Genomic DNA, 18,372 nt, shown 5'->3' with positions numbered 1-18,372 from the left:
CAAAATACAAATAAAACAATGCTCCCTTTCGCCAATCAGACTCCGTCTTTCAGGGTGATTAAACCCCAGATTGAATGGGTATAATCCTATGTGAAAAATGATCAGTATCTAAAACCCTTACACAACATTGTGTCACGTTAATATAACTATCTTGAGTTTTTGATTGATGGAAACACTCACAAGTCATAATTTTTGGAAATCTCTCCCTTCTGTAGCATCCATCCCAGACGAATTGAAGGCGTCATGGTTGCCAGGTTGGGATATTTCCAGCTTCGATATATTCAATATTTTTTATATTGCCTGAGATTATTTCTCGTCATTCATGCTTGTATTGTGTCATTTTTCTCATCTAACGGGTGTCTATGGCGTCATTACATTTATTTACTGCTAATTCAGGACAACTACTACGAGGACAGTGAGCTCACCCATGACAGCACAGTTTTCCTGGTTGGGCTTGTGTTTGCTCTGGGAGGAGTCACGCAGACCAGGCAACACAGTCAGAAGCTTTGTCAACGCTTCATTGAGCCAAGATGGCAGACTTCGATGAGCTCAGCGATGAAGATAAGGTATTATCTTATATATTCAAACCGTGATTACTTTATAACTCTTAACCTTTGTCTAGAAGAATAGCAGTGCGCATTACAATCCTTCAAATGTAGAATGAACTGCCAACATGGCTGTATCAGGTGTATGTCGTTGGAGCTAGCTAAGCCAAGGCAGCGCTGTAACGTTATTTGACAGTTGAGTCGTCGCTTCGTGTTGTTCTTGTACATAAACACAATGTTAGTATGCTAACATGTGTTTAAATGACATATAGCTGAGCGTCGTGTCTGTTTTTAGCATGACCATCGGAATTTGGAGTTAAGTGACATTATTAGCTAATGCTAAATGGAAGGAAGTTCAGCTACTTCCTGCATTTACAGTAGGGATAATGACAGTGCATCGGCAGCATTAACGCCACCCACACCCAGTTTGCTTTAACTGGATGTTAGCTGCCTAAGCTGGCCCTGATAACATCAGTAGTTGAAGTTTATCAGACATGTAACTGGAGTTTGTAGCTGTTTTGTTTTTTGAGTGATGTGGCTGTAACTTTATGCACTGTAATCGCAGGACAGATGCAGCCTCCCTGCAGTGTTATTGAGGCTTGTAGTGGTTCGTCTTGTTCCCCTTGTCTTCATGCTGCTACATGTTTGAAAATAATGCTCTGCATTCCTAAAGCTGATTGTGTGACCTGGGGCTTACACCTCCTGGCATCACTTCAGCAAACCTTTAAACATAAATGAAAACAAGTCAATAGTATTTCCCATTTAAACTTTAATTGGAAATCTGCAAATTTCTGATATATCTTTATCAGATATAAGATCACATTGTTTGACTGCATCGGTCAGAGCCCGGGGGTCCGCTTTCTGGGCTCTGAATGGAGTTACTATTCAGGAGCACAGTCAAACTGGGTTACTCATTGTTATACCCCTCTGCCCTTTCAGCTGGACAGCCCATTTGTAGGTCACTGCCAGCTGCAGCCTGGAGGCTAAATAACCCTGTCTGCCTGACAGACAGCCTCTCTGGCACCCTCGCACTGTAATGTGGCAGTGACATTAAGGACGTAGGACTGATTAAAGTGGTGAAGGTCAGAAATGAAGGGTGAAAAGAGAAAGAGACATTATTGTAATTTTACCTCCATGTTATTATGTGCTGCCTGAGTGTATAGCTTAAAATACCTAAAAGTGCGCCCTAAGTATTGCCTTATGAGTGCAGTAATACCCACCACAACTTCTTCACTCTGGCTTTGACACCACATGCTTACACTTGCATACTGACAGCTAAGAAAAGCCCTTGGGTGACATGACCCTGCTGCCATCTAAGGAGTGGCCAAAATCGAGCCAACAAGCCTGCAGCCAAGAAAGTTAGCAGACTGCTCTCTGCTTCACTCTAGTGGCTGTCTGCAGGTCTCTCACTTCTCATAAACATCCCCTGCTATACCTCAAAAAATAAATTGGCCACATTTTCCAAAAACCATGCAACAGATTGTTGTTACACATTGTATTTATTTGATAATAATGTGAGGCCTTGTGCTATTTAAAAGTTATGTGACAAGTAATTGTGCTTGTTTTTTAGGTCCGCATTGCAGCTAACTTTGTGATGCACTCTCCTCCTGGAGAGTTCAATGAAGTCTTCAATGGTGAGCCTTGTTTCTGATCGACATCTTCAGGACTAACTGCATTTTGATTTGTGTGGAAATAATTTGTTAATGCTTCTCTAATGTTAATTCTTCTTTTCAGATGTGCGAATACTGCTCAACAATGATAATCTTCTCAGAGAGGGGGCAGCTCAGTGAGTTTCTTTCTTTTCATTTTTTTAATCTAGTATAATAATAATGTTCTGGATACACATCCAACTTGCGATTGTATTCTCTCTGTTTTTCACACAGTGCCTTTGCCCAGTACAACATGGATCAGTTCACCCTTGCCAAAATTGATGGCTATGAAGATCAGGTAAGTTTAAAAAACATTTAAAAGAATATGATAGAATTAATAAATACATTTGCTTTTCTCATTGTACCCATTGAAGTGTCATCATTATTATATATTATTAAGACAATTCCTGAGTAAACAGCTATGATAACAATGATAATAATAATAAACAATATTTAAAAAACACCTTTTGAAACAAGAGTTACAAGGTGCTTCAGAAAATACAGCACTATACACGAGAGATGCAAAATATGAAGAATAAAACAGAGAGAGATCAAAATAAGATATAAAAGAACAACATTAAAACCTTTGAATGGTCATTATACAAAGGCTTGTCTGTACAGGTATGTTTTTAGACGCATTTAAATAGTATAGTAAAGGCAGGTGTCTCCGTTTGTGTCCCCTGTAGGTCCTGATAACGGAGCATGGAGACCTGGGTAATGGCCGCTACTTTGACCCTCACAACAAGATCTCCTTCAAGTTTGACCACCTGAGAAAGGAAGCCAGCGACCCGCAGCCCCATGAGGGCGAATCAGCTCTGAGGTCATGGAGGGACGCCTGTGATACAGCCTTGAGGGCCTACATCAAGGAGCACTACCCCAGTGGAGTTTGCACCGTAAGATCGCTCATTCAGTAGCTGCCATGTTCAGCATTGAACTCGATGAATCACACGTTCATCTGTAATTTTTATCTGCTTTAGGTTTATGGGAAAACAATCGATGGCCAGCAGACCATTATTGCTTGTATTGAGGGTCATCAATTTGAGCCTAAAAACTTCTGGTAAGTTGATGGATCTCACTTTAAATGTCCTAATCGAATTCATTCTGACAATTACGTTACTGCAGCACAGATGTTATGGCATGTTATTGGGTTATGCATGTTTGTTCTCAAATCTTCTGTTCTACATTTTCTGTTTCCAGGAACGGTCGCTGCCGGTCTGAATGGAAGTTCAGTGTCTCACAGTCTACAGCACAGGTGGTCGGAGTTCTGAAAATACAGGTATGTTAAATTATTAGCAGGTGTATTGTGAGCTTAGCTATGAATTTAGTCGTGTTTCACTGTTGTCTTTATTTCTTCGTTTTACCGCAGGTACATTATTATGAGGATGGAAATGTACAGCTGGTCAGCCACAAAGATGTGCAGGAAGCACTGACTGTGTCTGTAAGTATTTAAGTTATTATTCTATTTAAACTCTGGAGCGTTATCTAGGAAAGCTGTTTGCAGTTGACTGATTGTAGTATTTCATGTTCGAGATATGTTAATGTGTGTCTAATTTGTTTTATTCATCCTCAAATGTATGTTTCGGCAGAATGAGAGCCAGACTGCCAAGGAGCTTGTGAAAATTATTGAGGAGGCAGAGAATGAATACCAGGTATGTGGGATTGAGGTGTTGCCTGACCTGCCTCCATAACACACTACATTTTATTTAAAGAGCCCATCCACATGCTCTTCTCTCACTCATCTGTTAATAAAGGCACTGATGTAGGTTACAGCATTGACGGCCTTCGCTCCTCACAAACTCAGAAGTTCACCGATAGTGAAAGCTTGAATAGTGACAAAAGTGTTAGCTTAGAAGACATGATCTTGTAGGTGGAAGATGATGCTTATATTTAGAAAGCGTGACTGATGTACTTTGTCTGTTTTTCAGGTGGCCATCAGTGAGAACTATCAGACCATGTCGGACACCACGTTCAAAGCCTTACGCAGACAACTGCCAGTCACCCGCATGAAGATCGACTGGAACAAGATCCTCAGCTACAAGATCGGCAAGGAGATGCAGAACGCTTAGAGGACAGAAGCTGCTGAGGGTTATGACAAACAAATTGAAGAGAAGCTGATGCTCGCGCAAACACGTGTGACGCAACATAACGTACTGTATGTCCTTCTAAAAGAGACATTTGTTTGGGTTTTTCTTTTCCAGAGAATGAGAGCTTCTGTTATGCACTACGAGGGGATGCCTTTTTTTTTTAAATTGACATTGAGTGGTGCAACTGTCGCTCATTTGCAAACATATAGTTTTTTTTTGTTTTTTTTAAACAAATAATGCCTTTCGTGAGACTGAAAGTTTGGGACACTCCCTGCTATTTCAATTCTCACAGTCACATGTTTAACACACACACCCTCTGATCCCTGAGTGCTCCAAAAATCCTCCCAAAAACCTCTCGACTTTCATGTAGCAACTAATTTTTCTCTATATGACATAACTGATATTCTTAAAGAGCTTCCAATACCTCTATAGTTTTGTATTAACAGAGGGCAAATACTGTATGCAATTCGATATATTGACTGACTGGAGGGACACGTGACAACGCCAAATAATTCAGTTTATGTTTCAGTCTGAGGATCCCATCTGTTGATATTTATGCATCCCTCTGGATGCGGGGTTCTAGCCAGCGGACATGCCAAAGCATACATTTGTCTTTTTCCCATTCACTGACTGTATTTTGTCTTCCCTTTTGGTTCTGTCTTTCCTCTCTAGTGTAGAAAGATATTTTCGGTGATAATCCCTTTATACCCCACCCTGCCGGACTGATAAAGTATTGGTGTCCTCCTGCCAGCTGTTTGCCTTTAGCTTTTGCTATATTTTTTTATACAAACTGTAAGTACATTTATTATTCATGAAATAAAAATATGATCTACAAGCAGTGGTGATTGTTTCTGTTCTAAATGTATGGATCTTTACTTTTGTTTTCTTCTGGGTATCTTTGCATTTGAAGCAGGTGATCGATCTGAGGAGGAGTTTTATTTCCTTTCTATTTGTTATTTATTTATTTATTATTATTTTATACGTACTTTACGTACCTGGCACAAGACCATATTGTTGTGAGATACAATTTGCAGAATATATTAAAACATTTAGATGAATAAATAAATAGCATAAAGTGTTAAATGTATGAATTTGCTGAATGCTGAATTTGGTTGCCAGCTTATTGGAATTTTTTTAAGGTAGGTGGGTGTGATTGTGCTGGGGGAATTTATATTTAAAGATGCAATAATTATCCTTTTTTTGGTAACAATTGTAGTTTTATACTCATCCTACCACAACTCAAAATACAAGCTGATATTGCTTAAATCCTAACAAATGTATGTAAGCATATGGCTTTAAAGATGGCATCCGTGTACTGTGTTGCAGAGATAGTTACTGAAGCTAATATGCTAACCAGTTGGCCATGGCCCATTCATCCTTGTAACAACACTTCAAGCGCCCACACTGAGACACTAACTGCATGGCTAACCGAGCTAGCCAGCTACTGGAAACTTAATGTACAAGCAATTCTTGGTTACTCTGATATGTAACACCCAATTTGTATGAAAACACGAGGTGGGTTATTCTCACAGACAGCATTTAAATTATTAGCTGCTATTCCATGTGTTGGAAGTGCTCTCTCTTTGTTTATTTATAGGCATGAAAAATGTTGCATGGTGCACCTTTAATGTCCTTAATGTTTTAAGTATCATGTTTGACGGCTGTATTATCAGTACAGCACATGCAGGCCTAAATTCAGCTGTGTCATGCAGAGCAAATGTCACTGGGATATGCTCGTCACTGAATACTGCATTTGATGCATCGCACCTGTCTCAGCTACATATTTATGTTAACTGTCCATAACCAAGTATGTGGTTGTGTGATGTATATAATTCTCTGTAGTTATGAAATCTGATTATATTAGCAGTATATCAGCAACTACTTTGATGATGGATTACTCTGACATCATATTGATTACCAAATATTTGCTCAGTCCTGTCCAGTTTGGGGACCAGTTTGGGGGCATTTTCTTGTTTTAGAGTACCGGAACAGTCTATCTTTGGGGTTTGAACTGATGGTCATGTTATTTTAAGGTAAGTTAGATAATATTGCTTTAAATTCACTCTATTTTTGGAGTCATTTCTGATGTTTATAGAGATTAATAGAGAAGCTATCTTAAGGTGATAAAATAATAATAACGATTAGTTGTGGCTGTAATTACTAATGAATCATCTCTGTAGTTAAAAAAAAAAAAGAAACAAAAAAGGAAACAATATGAAAAATTGATTAGATATTGAAAAAAATATTAGTGTCAAAACTGTTTCAAATGACTACACTGGCGTGAGATTTCATATAATTTAGGAACTACAAATTATTGCATTCTTTAATTAATTATTTGAAAAACATGACTTTTCCCTGTAGCTGCCCTGCTGGTGACAAGCTACACTTTAGGGACTGTCAACAAGAGCATGACTGAGGATGCTGTTGTAGTCTGCTTATAAAACGTGAAGGGAAAAATGAGCTTGGTTAAACTTTACGTTTTTTAAAAACAGAAGACTTCCTACTAAAGTTGTTCGGTGAAGAGGTATTTCATTTTTTTTGCCGAGGTGTTTTCGCTTTTTTCGGCGTCACATAGTTGACGACGCTCCCTGACTGCGACCGTTAGCAAGCGTTCATCAGCCGGGATTTTGCGCTAAACTGCGCGACCTAGTAGATTTACACATCGTTTCATCGACATTTTTACAGAAAAAATGAATGACAAATCGACGGCAACGTAAAAGTTAAACTACAACACTGCGAATATGCGCACAAGTCGCGTAATAATACGTGACACGTTGAAATATCCACTCCGTCCCGGCGCTGCTTTCACGCCAGAAACAACATTAATGCTTCAGGAGGTTGATTCTGAATCAGCCGGTGAACTTCCTCATCTGAGTCAGTCCAGAGTCAACAGCAGCGGCCTGTAGCACGTCAACATGTCGCTGAAGAACTGTCTGCAGTCCGGACTGGACTTCATTGAATTTCTGGGAGACAGAGTGTCCAACACCAACAAGAAGGAACTTCGTGACATCTACAACTCTGAATTTAGGGGCAGGTAAGCTGTAAAGTGTGTGTTACCTGCAGCTATCAGACTGGGCTGCGTGTTAATAGTCTATGTTTATGTTTACAGAGAAGGAAGAAAGGACCCTAGTTTCTCCAGTGTTGTGTTTGCACTTACGAAATTCAACAAAGCCTACATAAAAAAGGAGAAGCTCTTCATAAATGTCAAACCTCAGGTAAGACGAACTGTCATTTCCCCCAGTAGGAACATGACAGGACGTGTTACATGTTATTTCCTGCAACTGGAATCTGGACAAGGAAGGAAACACAGAAATAAAATGAGGACGTGTGATGTTCTTTTTTTAATCTCTGCTGTAGGTTCGAGTGTACTGTGATCAGTGGAGGAGGCCCCGGGGCCCTCAGCCACAGCCACACAGTCCCAGCCCCAGCTCTGGCCCTCAGAAGACGGCTAAGACTCCTAAACCCTCTGCCCCCTCGACCCCCGTGACCCCTGGGATGACCCCCAAGAAAAAGCTGGCCGCGGAAATCCTCGCCAAGCTAAAGGCAAACAGGTAGGTTTCTTTTTTTAGTGTGCTGTCTGTATAATGTTGTAATATATTCCACATGATGCCATAAAATCTCACAAATTGGGTCTAATGTCCGTTCTGCCACATCACAGATGAGTGCCACTGTTTGTCAGATGTCACCATTTCACATGCAGTGGCTATGATAAGGTGTCAATACACACATGGACAATCAGTGATCAATGAACAGGTCCGATCATTAATTTTTTATAGGTGTTAATGTGACTTTGAAAAGTCGACTAGAGAAGAAGATAATGGTGTCTTAAAGGTGCAACATGTAAGAACTGACCAATAGGAGGATGTATGTTACTATAGTAACCACTTTTGGCTGCTAATTGTAGCTGCTGTTAGTTACCTGAGATAGCCATGTAGCTGGTGGTCTGGACTAGGAGCCCGGGGACCAGGGTTAGTGTTTACACCGCTAGCATAGGAGCTCCGGACCAGACCAGGGCGGGCAAAGGTTGATTAACATTAACTTTAGTAGATATCTCTGCAACACAATATATAGAATTCATAATATTTTATGCTGCTTTTTCTTCACATTGATGATCATTTGGGTGAATTTTTCAACCAAAATTCTTACATACTGCACCTTTTAAGGACAAAAATAGCAGCAGTTTCTGATTCAGTTTTTCTCTATAGACACCACTTTGGTTTTATCGTCCTTGCTTTTGGCAATAAAGCCTAATAATCTCTGAAGATTTGTCTCTACGAATTGTGTGGTCTGAGGTCTGAACCCATCCGGCCCTGGTGACGATTTATTTTCCACTAAAGTTCCGGGGTCAAACGTGCTAATTTACTGGTGCCTCCCTGTGCAGAGTTTGCATCTTCTCCCCCCGTCTGGGTATCTCCAGATGTAAAAGACATATATGTTAAACTGCCGTGAGGAGTGATTGTGAGAATGAATGGTCGCCTGTTTGTATTTGTTGGCCCTGTGAAAGAGTGAAGACTTGTTCAATGTCCACGTCACCTTTCACCCAATCTCTGTATCAGTCTCTGAAGGTCGGCATGACAATAGATGCCGGTGTGAAAATAGATGAAAATCCGTACACAATATCAAGAAAAATATGTACACAATTAAAGATAAAAACTATAGATAGATGTAGATAATGATAAAATTCTTGCAGAGAAATAATGGTATTCGAAGATAAGATTCAATCCCCAGTAATATGTCCATTTTATCTGATATTAAACAGCCCAGAGAGACAACAAACAAGGCGAGATGAAGAGAGGTAGAAGTGGGGGATGGGTGATGACCACAAAGTTGTTCTTCCCTCTGACAGTTACAAGCCTTACAGGTGTAGACTCTGCAGTTTACTGATCATGCCTCTCTCCCTCGCAGGAAAAAGTTGACCGCTGACAAGTGGGGCATTCAGATCACATCAGACCCGGCGGGGAAAAATGGAAAAGTCCAGTTCACTGTGGAACGTCTGAGGGAGTCGTTCATCCTCAGGTTCCACATCCTTAACAAGGGCACAGCCTGCATCCACTTCACCTACTACACTGCCCTGCACAAGATGCCCTGCTTCACTCTGGAGGACGAGAGGAGAGTCACCAGAGCCTGCCCACTGTTCCTCTGTCCTGGTGAGAGCACTCCTACTTTCTGTTTTCATTGACAAAAAAACACAGAAGAGGTGATTAATGTTCACAGCTCTTCTCGTTGCTTCCTCTGTCTCCAACAGGAGAGAGCTACGAGGTTCTGGTTCGGTACAAGCTCAGCCACTTTGGATATTTTCCTGCCACAATGTACTTTGAGTTCTGCCCGGATCTGCCAGCATCCGCACCCTTCTGCATTGTGCGGGAGGTGGAAGCAATAGCCAGCACCCCTCTGGCAGTGGAGCTGGGGCCCGTGTCTCCTTACAAACCATTTCAGAAGGGAAAATACAGGGCTGCCAACCTCGTGATAGTGGACGGGGTCCCTCCTGAGAGGTAAGAACTGATTGGAAACCAGTCTTAGAATAGAATGCCCGTGTATGCCTGGTTATTAAAGGGGAATGCTGTGTATTTTACCAGGTCTAAAAAAGGGAAACCAACGTGGAAGTACATTAAATTTGCATTCTTGTAACGTCCAGCATAGGGCGACTTCACTGGTTTAAAAAAGAAGTTGAATGGGAGCTTATGAGAAAATGAGCCTACCTCTAACTTGATTTATAACCTCAGTAAACTGTTTCCTGACAAGTTTACGCTCTCAACCTCTAATCCCATTTTTAGTAAATATATGGATAAAGCAGGGTTTTTCTTTAGGGTGGGACTAGCTTTTGAATGGCAAGTTGCTATGATGGTTTGTTCTTGGGGTTCTCCGTCAGATCCAATCAGTGTATCCTCCCCACCCTCTTGTCCAAATATGGTCACTTAGGAATTAGCTGCTATTAGCATAAGACACTTGATTCTCCATTGTGGCTAAGTAGGGATCAGGTTTGACAAGGAAAGGGAAAAACAAAGATATCTCTGGTTCTGATCCAAGTCTAACTTATCATTGTGAGTCTGACGATGTAATTTGAGTGCAAGGGTTACAGATAAAGGCAGAACATTGTTTTACTATCTCCAAATTGAATGAGTACAGATATTCCCCCCACCCCCTGCAGCAGGAAGTCCATGATTACAGATTTCAGTGGAAATATTTGATTTGGTAGCTGGTTGAAGCAATTTCCTTCACGTGTAATTGAAATTGATCAACAAATGGACCCAGAGCTGTTCCTGAAATTGTGTTTTATTTGTGCTGATAACAATCATGACCTGTTTGTGTTTTGTTCCTCTCTGCAGTTCTGGGGCCCAGCCTCCAAAGATGCCAGTGAAATTAGCAGCATACAAGTGCCCAGAATACCTAAAGGGGTTGGCTAAACTATTGACGGAGGACCCTGCAGCCGCCGGGCGGAGCTTCCCATCAGTGAAGTGAGACAACGGCTACGTTATTTGTCAGTTTTATCAGTAGTCTTTTTCTGGTCATCAGTGTTTGTATGTGTACTTTACGTCCAGGGGTCTTCTGGACTCTTCTTTAAGGATGAAGACGTACCCTCATCGATTTCACCTCCTGCTACACCTGGAAGAGCTACAGATGGAGGTGGACATCAAGAAGTATGACATCCTCAACCAAACCATGACTCAAGAGAAGAGCAACAAAAGTCTGCTCACACTCAGAGTAAGAAATGCTCACAGTGTACATGAACTGTTTTAAATAATAGCAATGGAAGAAATGGGATGCAATCTCTTTTCCCTACTGTATTTGTATGATGTTAAACCATCTGTACGTGCTATTGTCCTCTGGAAGCTTGCTGGTCTATTGTGAGCTCAGTGATCGGAAATTATAATAACTATCATCTTTATAGCACTTTGAAAATCCTTGTTACGAAGTGCTTCACAAAATTCAGTGAATACAAACAGATTAAAAACTGAACACCGATAGAGAACATTAAGTAAAAATCTAAATTAGGACAGGCTAAACAAAAGCATGAAGAGGTCGGACATATTGTCAGGACTGAGACCATGACAAGCCTGAAAAGAAATCGGTAAAATCTTTTTAAATGTGTTGGAAAAGGAATAAAAACATGATGCAGAGCAGAAAGAAGACCAACATTTGTATTCTCCAACAGGTTCCAGGTGTTGCTGAGAATCGACCATCTGTACTCCGTGGAGATTGTCTGAGGGTGCACAAGTCTGCGGACAAGGTCGAGCCGATCACTGTGTACAATGGATATGTTCACAGAGTGGAGCTGGATAGGGTCAAGCTGGGCTTTTCGAAGCAGTAAGAGCTGGACAAAGAATACTTTTCACGAGCAATTAATCTGCTTATTATTATCACGACTAATCGATTAGTGTTTAGTCTAAAAAGTGTCACATTTAAAAAAATAAAAATAAAAATGCTTAGCACAATGTCCCAGAGCCCAAAAGGATGTCTTCTGATTCCTTATTTTTCCGATTGACATTCCAAAACCCAAAGACTCTTGATTTATCATAAACAGACAGAGAAAAGCAGCAAATCCTTTCATTTAAGAAGCTGGAACCAGCAAATGTTTGACATATTTGCTTGATAAATTACCCAAACCTTTCATGAATTATCAGAATGGTTGGAGATCAGTTTTCTTTCAATCAACTCATCAATGAAACTGAGTTTATGTCTCTGACTGTAAATAAAGAATGTAACTCACAGCATCCGCTCACATTCTCACCACTGTTCTGTTTCAGGCTGTTGCAGATTTTTATCAGCAATATGAAGTTCGACGTGGAGTTCACTCTCAACCGGTACCCCTTGAGGCTGCAGCATCGGGCTCTGGATTTGGCAGCAAAACATGAACTGGAGGAGGTTCTGTTCCCATCTGGTGCAGCGGCGGCTAGCCTCCCCATGCCCAAACTCAGGTCTGGTGGTCATTACACATGAAGAACATGCATACAGAACCCTTTAGATTACTGTGTGTCTTGTATTTTGTAGCAGCAGCTGTCTGGCATTGGTGAAAGGAGTGTGTGAACTGAATGATGAGTGTGTGTTTCCCAGCAGCCTTCGCCTCCGTTCTGTCTGGGCACTCGTCCACCATATTGTGCTAACAGGAGGGGATTCTGTTCTTTGGTTTGATGCCATAATTTTGCCTCAAGTGGATGCAGTGAAACATGGGGGATTATGTTGGCTAAGGACTTGCATACACAGCCTTATCTCCTACATATACCAGGCACAGTTCACTGTTATAACAAACCTGTATCTCCTCTTCAGTGTTTACTCAGTGATAGATAAAAACTTCATCCTCACATTTTTAATGTTTTGCTTTATTTAACAGATCAGTTTCACCTCTATTTTGTAGTCTCTGCTCCACATTTTTAACTCTAAAGCGTTTCACTAATGAGTGATCTTTACAAATCCGTTGTCACATTCAGGATGTTCAACGATCAGCTCGAAAACAACCCGCAGCAACATGCGGCTGTCCAGCGCATCGTAGCCGGATCATCGAAGCCCGCTCCTCATCTTGTGTTTGGGCCCCCTGGAACTGGAAAGACAATCACTCTGGTTGAGGCCATGAATCAGGTATTACATGTTCAAGATGTGCTGTTTTTAGTCAGTAGTTAGACCCTAAAAACCAACTTGATAATTGATAGATAATTAATCTACAAATATTCAAAAGTTATCTGGTTTTCACGGCCTTACATCAAAGTAAATGGAATATTTATAGGTTTAAATATTTTACTGGGACTAAACAACATATGTGAAGAGGCCATCCTGGGTTCAAGGATATTATGATTGCCATTTTCTTTACTGTTTTCTGATGTTTTGTAGAAAAAATGATATTCAGATGAATTGATAATGAAAATAATTTTTAATCCTAGTCAAAATAAAACCAATATTATCTGTCAGAGTTGAGGATTTCTGTGTTTTGTCTTTTTGGCGTGGGTTGAAGTGGGCCAGTCAAAAAGGTCATGTATTTCCACCCGCCAGTCAGATTTTAACAACATGGTATTCAGACACAGAAATCCATTTACAGTTGTTAGGTTGTTTGGTTGCCACAAGACGCCACGTCAGACAAATGTTGGTCTAGAAGCAGCAAATTTAATCATTAAAGTTTTGTTAATTTGTAACTCTGCATGTTTTTGTTTAAAGAAAAACATTTTTCAGACTTTAAAGCAGCCGCAAAAAGGATACCTAATTTTCCAATCGCAGTAGATGTAAAGATAATGTGGGCGTGGTATTTCCTTCCTTACAATTTTTTCCGTGATGGGAGTTAAGAATTGGTTGTAATCGACCTATAAAATCAACTCCTAGAGAATGAATGGCTATTCCATTTCAACTCATAACCGGCATAATACGTTGTTTTGATTATGTGTTCAGTTCTGTTGCTTGCAAAATGCCCACGTTCATACCTAAACCAACCACCTAACACTATTTGTACAGCAACAAAAAAGCATCAACGTGATGTGTCAGAATCAATTTTCCTTGGCTCACATTATCAGGTCTACAAGGCAGACCGGTCAGCCCACATCCTCGCCTGTGCACCTTCAAACAGTGCCTGTGACCTCCTCTGTGAGAGGCTGATGGTGCACATGGATCATCATCGGGTTTACCGTCTGTACGCCAGCAGCCGAGACCCAAGAACTGTCCCCAAGAGCCTGCTGGTGAGCGTCAGTTGACCGTCTTACACCCCATGGGATTATCTGGTTGTGTCTTGTTAGTGGTGAATCGTCTCCAAGTACATTTGAGCTTTTAATAACTTGATTTTCATTAAACTTAGGGTCATGAATGATCTAGTTCATAGAGGGTGTAAGAGACCGACACATTCAAGAAAAATCTGTCACGTTTGTTTTGATATTTTATATTTTTCTCATGTGCTGTCTTTTATTTGGCTCTTCCAGAAACATTGTAACTGGGACCAGAGACGAGAAAGTTTTGTGTTTCCAGATAAAGAAAGTCTGATGGAATACACCGTCGTCGTTACAACTTTGATCTCAGCTGGCAGGTAGGTTTGCTCGCGTGCACAGTAACTATTCAGTATTTGTCTCCATTTTGACTCTTTCATCATTCTTTAGCATTACACAGCACGAGCCGTGTTGCACTGACACATCATCGTGAAGTAACGTTTCTGATGTGTGTTTCTGTTTTTTAGACTGGTGTCTGGAGGAATGCCAGTCGGCCATTTCACCCATGTCTTTGTGGATGAAGGAGGCCAGGCAGTGGAGCCAGAGTGCATCATCACTGTCGCAGGTAAATGCCGAGTGTCTGAATTATCTGAAAAACAAATCTTTTTGGTAAAACGTTGATGAAAGAGTTTGTCATCCCGTTCCCCTTTTAGATTAGTTCATATCAGGCACATTGCAAACTAATAGATTACATTCATTCATCTATCAAGCTTGATTGCTAAATATCTTTCTACAAATCATCATAAAATTGAAGGTCAAGATTTCAGAATTTTTTCGTGTCTCAAACTTAGTACTTTAACTCTGATTATTCTGTTAAAGAACAGAATATACTTGCTTAGAATTTGGTCTACCGGCTGTGAAACACTGAACAGATTTCACCGCGATCATTGTAAAGAACTTGATCCAATGGCCTCATCAGTGAGTCTCAGCATTCGTATCTCCATTTTTGTGGCTTGTGGTGTAAGTTTGTAAGAGCTGAACCCGTGGGTGAAAATTGTTACTGATTAGTCGGACGGTCACTTTGTTTCACAGGTCTGCTCAGTGCACGGGAGGGTCAGTTGGTGCTTGCAGGAGATCCCAAGCAGCTGGGACCGATCCTTAGATCACCTCTTGCGGTGAAGTATGGACTCGGTGAGACGAGGATTCAATTATTATCTCCTGATGTATTCTGTTGCATGTTATAGCCCTGTGTGTGTGGACCTAGTGTTACCAGTATTACAAATTACTAGAGGTCCTGAGCTTATACTAGTAAAGTGTAAATAAGGCAGATGATAGTAATTATTGCACTGTTTTACTTTACTGATAAAAGTGTTGCTTCTGCTGTTCATTGCGCCTCGATTTATCCACATGATTCAAGGCTTTAATTGAATCACTGTGATGATCTTCAGGGCTTTCTCTGCTGGAGAGACTGATGAGGGATAACCCTTTATATCAGAAAAGTACTGACTCCGGACACTTCGACACCCGCTTTGTCACCAAACTGCTGCGAAACTACAGGTGCGTCTTTAAGTCGTTGCCTCCAATTTGCCCGTCACAGTTAGTTATTTAGAATGCCGCTGTTTTGATTCGAGCTTTTTTGGCTTTCTTGTTTGTTTTTCCCCAATTTCTTCTCTCAGGTCTCATGCTGCCATTCTGAAAATCCCCAATGAGCTGTTCTATGAGAACGAACTGCAGGTGTTCGCAGACCAGTGGGATCGTGAGGCCTACTGCAACTGGGAATACCTCCCGAAAAAGGTTTTTAACCTTTCACAACATTTCTGAAATAAACATAATACTTATATCATCCTAATACACAGCAAACAATTCGGAACAAACTACAGTTTATTTATCGACCTGGTTAATTTACAGACTTCTGGTGAAATGAGTCACTCTGCCACTCTCCCTGCTAGCCTGAGATTATTTTAAAAAAGATTGGTGACAATTAGTGACACCACAAATTATAAGAACATGTGTACCTCACACCACAAAAAATAAAACGGCATTAACATGATCATTTTTTAAACTAAACTATTTTTTACTAGAATCATCTGACAGACCAAATTAAACCTTACGGTAGGCCAGCTAGCCTACCGGCCCCTCTTTGTGCAGCTCTGCCTCATGGGAAATGTAGGATCTAGAGGTTTTGAGGCCTGACGCAACCAGGGACATACATTTGGGGTATTTCTGTCTCTATTAGACTGATTGTGACCACTTTGTTGCTAATTTGTTTCTGCATGAGAGTCCCCATTATTATAATTAGTGAAAACTCACCGGGACATCGTCTAAACCATATTCACAAGTGACCACGGGGATAACATGGATAACTGTCACATCCCTACAGGGTTTCCCACTGATCTTCCACGGGGTGATGGGCAAAGACGAGAGAGAGGCCAACAGTCCGTCTTTCTTCAACGTGTCTGAGATTGAAGTCCTGGTCGACTACCTCACGAAGCTGATGGAGACACAAGGGAAGAAGGGTCTCCCCAAACTTTCTCCAAAGGACATTGGCATAATCGCCCCCTACAGGAAACAAGTGAGTCAACCCCCTGCTTGTTTTTCTTTTAGAGATGTGTATGAATAGTTTCAACAAGACAATCTGTGACAGTGCCTACTTTTCTAACAGGTGGAGAAAATCACAAAGGCCCTGAAGTCTGTCACGGCTCTCAAACGATGGAGCGATCTCGCCGAGCTCAAGGTAAAAACTTTCACCTGCGTCACTTCATCTTGTCTGTGGCTCTGAAAGAAATTCAAGGCTGTTTGTTTTAAAGTCTCTCCTGCACAGAATCAGTTTAAATAAAAGACTTTGCTCAAGTGTAACTAAAGTAAAGGTTATCTTCATCACAACTTTATGAATAGTCATCACATTTTGTATTTTGGCTAAAATATAATCATATAACCCTTCTTTTCATCAGGTGGGCTCTGTGGAGGAGTTTCAGGGACAAGAGAGGAAGATCATCATCATCTCCACAGTCCGCAGCAGCCTCCACTACGTCAAAATGGACGAAGAATTCAATATTGGATTCCTCTCAAATGAAAAGGTCTGTTTTATCCTTCCTCCTCATATAAAGCTATGACGAAAACCAGCAGGATCTTTGATATGTTTATCTTAATCTTTTGGATCTTTATTTGTATCGTACAGAGATTCAACGTGGCCGTGACCAGAGCAAGGTCCCTGTTGATAGTCGTGGGAAACCCTGTGATCCTCAACAAGGACTCCACCTGGAAGAAGTAAGGCAAAGCAGGGGACAAAATACAACAAGATTATTCTCAAGAGCCTTGTGTTGAAATGTGATTATTGAGATTGAAAGTGCATTCTTGACCCCGGACGGCGTAATTGACAAAACAACCTCAACACAAGCTGTACACAAGTATCAGTTCTGGAGCTTGTCACACAATACGATTTTAATTTTTCTGTGTTTTTTCTCTCTCGCAGGTTCATCAGCTACTGTGTGAACGAGAAGGGTTACACTGGATTTGACTTCAGAGACGCAGACGGAGAAGATGACATCGTCTCCAGACTGGCGAACCTGAAATTCAACGTGGACTCTGACAGTAAGTACACATAAACAAACATTTACTCTGGCTCATATCGCTTCCAATGTTCTGCGTGTGAAGGAATTGTTGTGTGTTCCTGTTACAGGTCCTGGACCAGAGAGTGCCCTGCAGCAACACGTGGACCTTGAATGGAAAAATGAGCATTAACATCAACGTATGAACACAAAAACCAAGAACCATTTGCAGTGACATTCTCTAGAAATAATCTGATTTAAATACATCATCATACACAGCAAGTTTTCCTCTCTGTAATCTTTAAACGCACTAAACAATTGCATCTGTAATTTCAGAATATGTCCTTTTTTTATTAACATTTCTTAGAGCAGATTGCATATTTTGGTGCGATGCGACAGTGCTCTGATTTTGGTCTTTTTGTTCTTGACCTTCTTCACTTTGTCTCTTCAGTGATGATTTTTTCCGGGTTATGAAAAGAAGAAGCACACCACTCTATCTCTCAGGAATTAATCACCTTCTGTCTTACGCCGTCTGCACTTTACAAAGTAGTTTTCTTTTTAACTCATCTATTACTCTCTGGTAATTGCTGAAGAAATAAACGCTTTCATTTTTTGCACCGTATCTCGCAAACCTTCCCTTTGATTAATCATCACCTTTACTGTTATCACCTGCCAGTAACCACATGTGATGTCTTAAAGGGACAGTGCTTATTTATCCATCTAGATTGTTTCAGTGTTTTGGAGATTTTGGCTGTAGAGATGACTGCCCCCTCTTCAATATAATAGAACCGGGTGACATTCAGCTTGCGGTGCTAAAAGATCACCGACATCTCTACTGCGGATATCTCCACAACTCAAACGGAAGCAATCTAGAAAGATAAATAGCACTACAGGTAAGAGGAAAAATACGTATTTGTTGTTTTTAAGCT

The 18,372-nt window shown here is 40.8% G+C and overlaps 2 protein-coding genes across 3 annotated transcripts; both read left to right on the top strand.

Annotated features, from left to right (window-relative positions):
- Positions 1–441: 441 nt before the first annotated feature.
- capza1a (capping actin protein of muscle Z-line subunit alpha 1a) lies at positions 442–4,503 on the top strand. Its single transcript, XM_030419616.1, has 10 exons — positions 442–566; positions 2,116–2,179; positions 2,280–2,331; positions 2,429–2,492; positions 2,881–3,087; positions 3,172–3,251; positions 3,392–3,470; positions 3,561–3,632; positions 3,781–3,843; positions 4,120–4,503. Exons 1-10 carry the CDS (start codon positions 531–533, stop codon positions 4,258–4,260), a joined length of 858 nt encoding a protein of 285 aa, XP_030275476.1. The 5' UTR covers positions 442–530; the 3' UTR covers positions 4,261–4,503.
- A 1,503-nt stretch (positions 4,504–6,006) lies between these two features.
- mov10a (Mov10 RNA helicase a) lies at positions 6,007–18,065 on the top strand. Of its 2 annotated transcripts, XM_030420883.1 has the most exons (22): positions 6,007–7,312; positions 7,388–7,493; positions 7,636–7,829; positions 9,184–9,425; positions 9,524–9,770; positions 10,605–10,733; positions 10,818–10,980; positions 11,432–11,583; positions 12,024–12,194; positions 12,705–12,852; positions 13,773–13,934; positions 14,172–14,275; positions 14,423–14,520; positions 14,988–15,086; positions 15,344–15,452; positions 15,572–15,689; positions 16,276–16,467; positions 16,558–16,629; positions 16,847–16,972; positions 17,074–17,162; positions 17,368–17,486; positions 17,575–18,065. In XM_030420883.1, exons 1-22 carry the CDS (start codon positions 7,194–7,196, stop codon positions 17,634–17,636), a joined length of 3,021 nt encoding a protein of 1,006 aa, XP_030276743.1. In that variant the 5' UTR covers positions 6,007–7,193; the 3' UTR covers positions 17,637–18,065. The 2 variants fall into 2 exon arrangements, 1 of the variants encoding a protein (XP_030276743.1); XR_003984413.1 differs by lacking the exons at positions 17,074–17,162; positions 17,368–17,486; positions 17,575–18,065 and having other exon boundaries at positions 16,540–16,629; positions 16,847–16,863.
- The last annotated feature ends 307 nt before the right edge of the window (positions 18,066–18,372 follow it).

The sequence above is a fragment of the Sparus aurata genome, chromosome 6 (assembly GCF_900880675.1).
Source record: "Sparus aurata chromosome 6, fSpaAur1.1, whole genome shotgun sequence".
NCBI lineage: Eukaryota > Metazoa > Chordata > Actinopteri > Spariformes > Sparidae > Sparus > Sparus aurata.
This window is presented reverse-complemented; position numbering and strand designations above follow the sequence as displayed.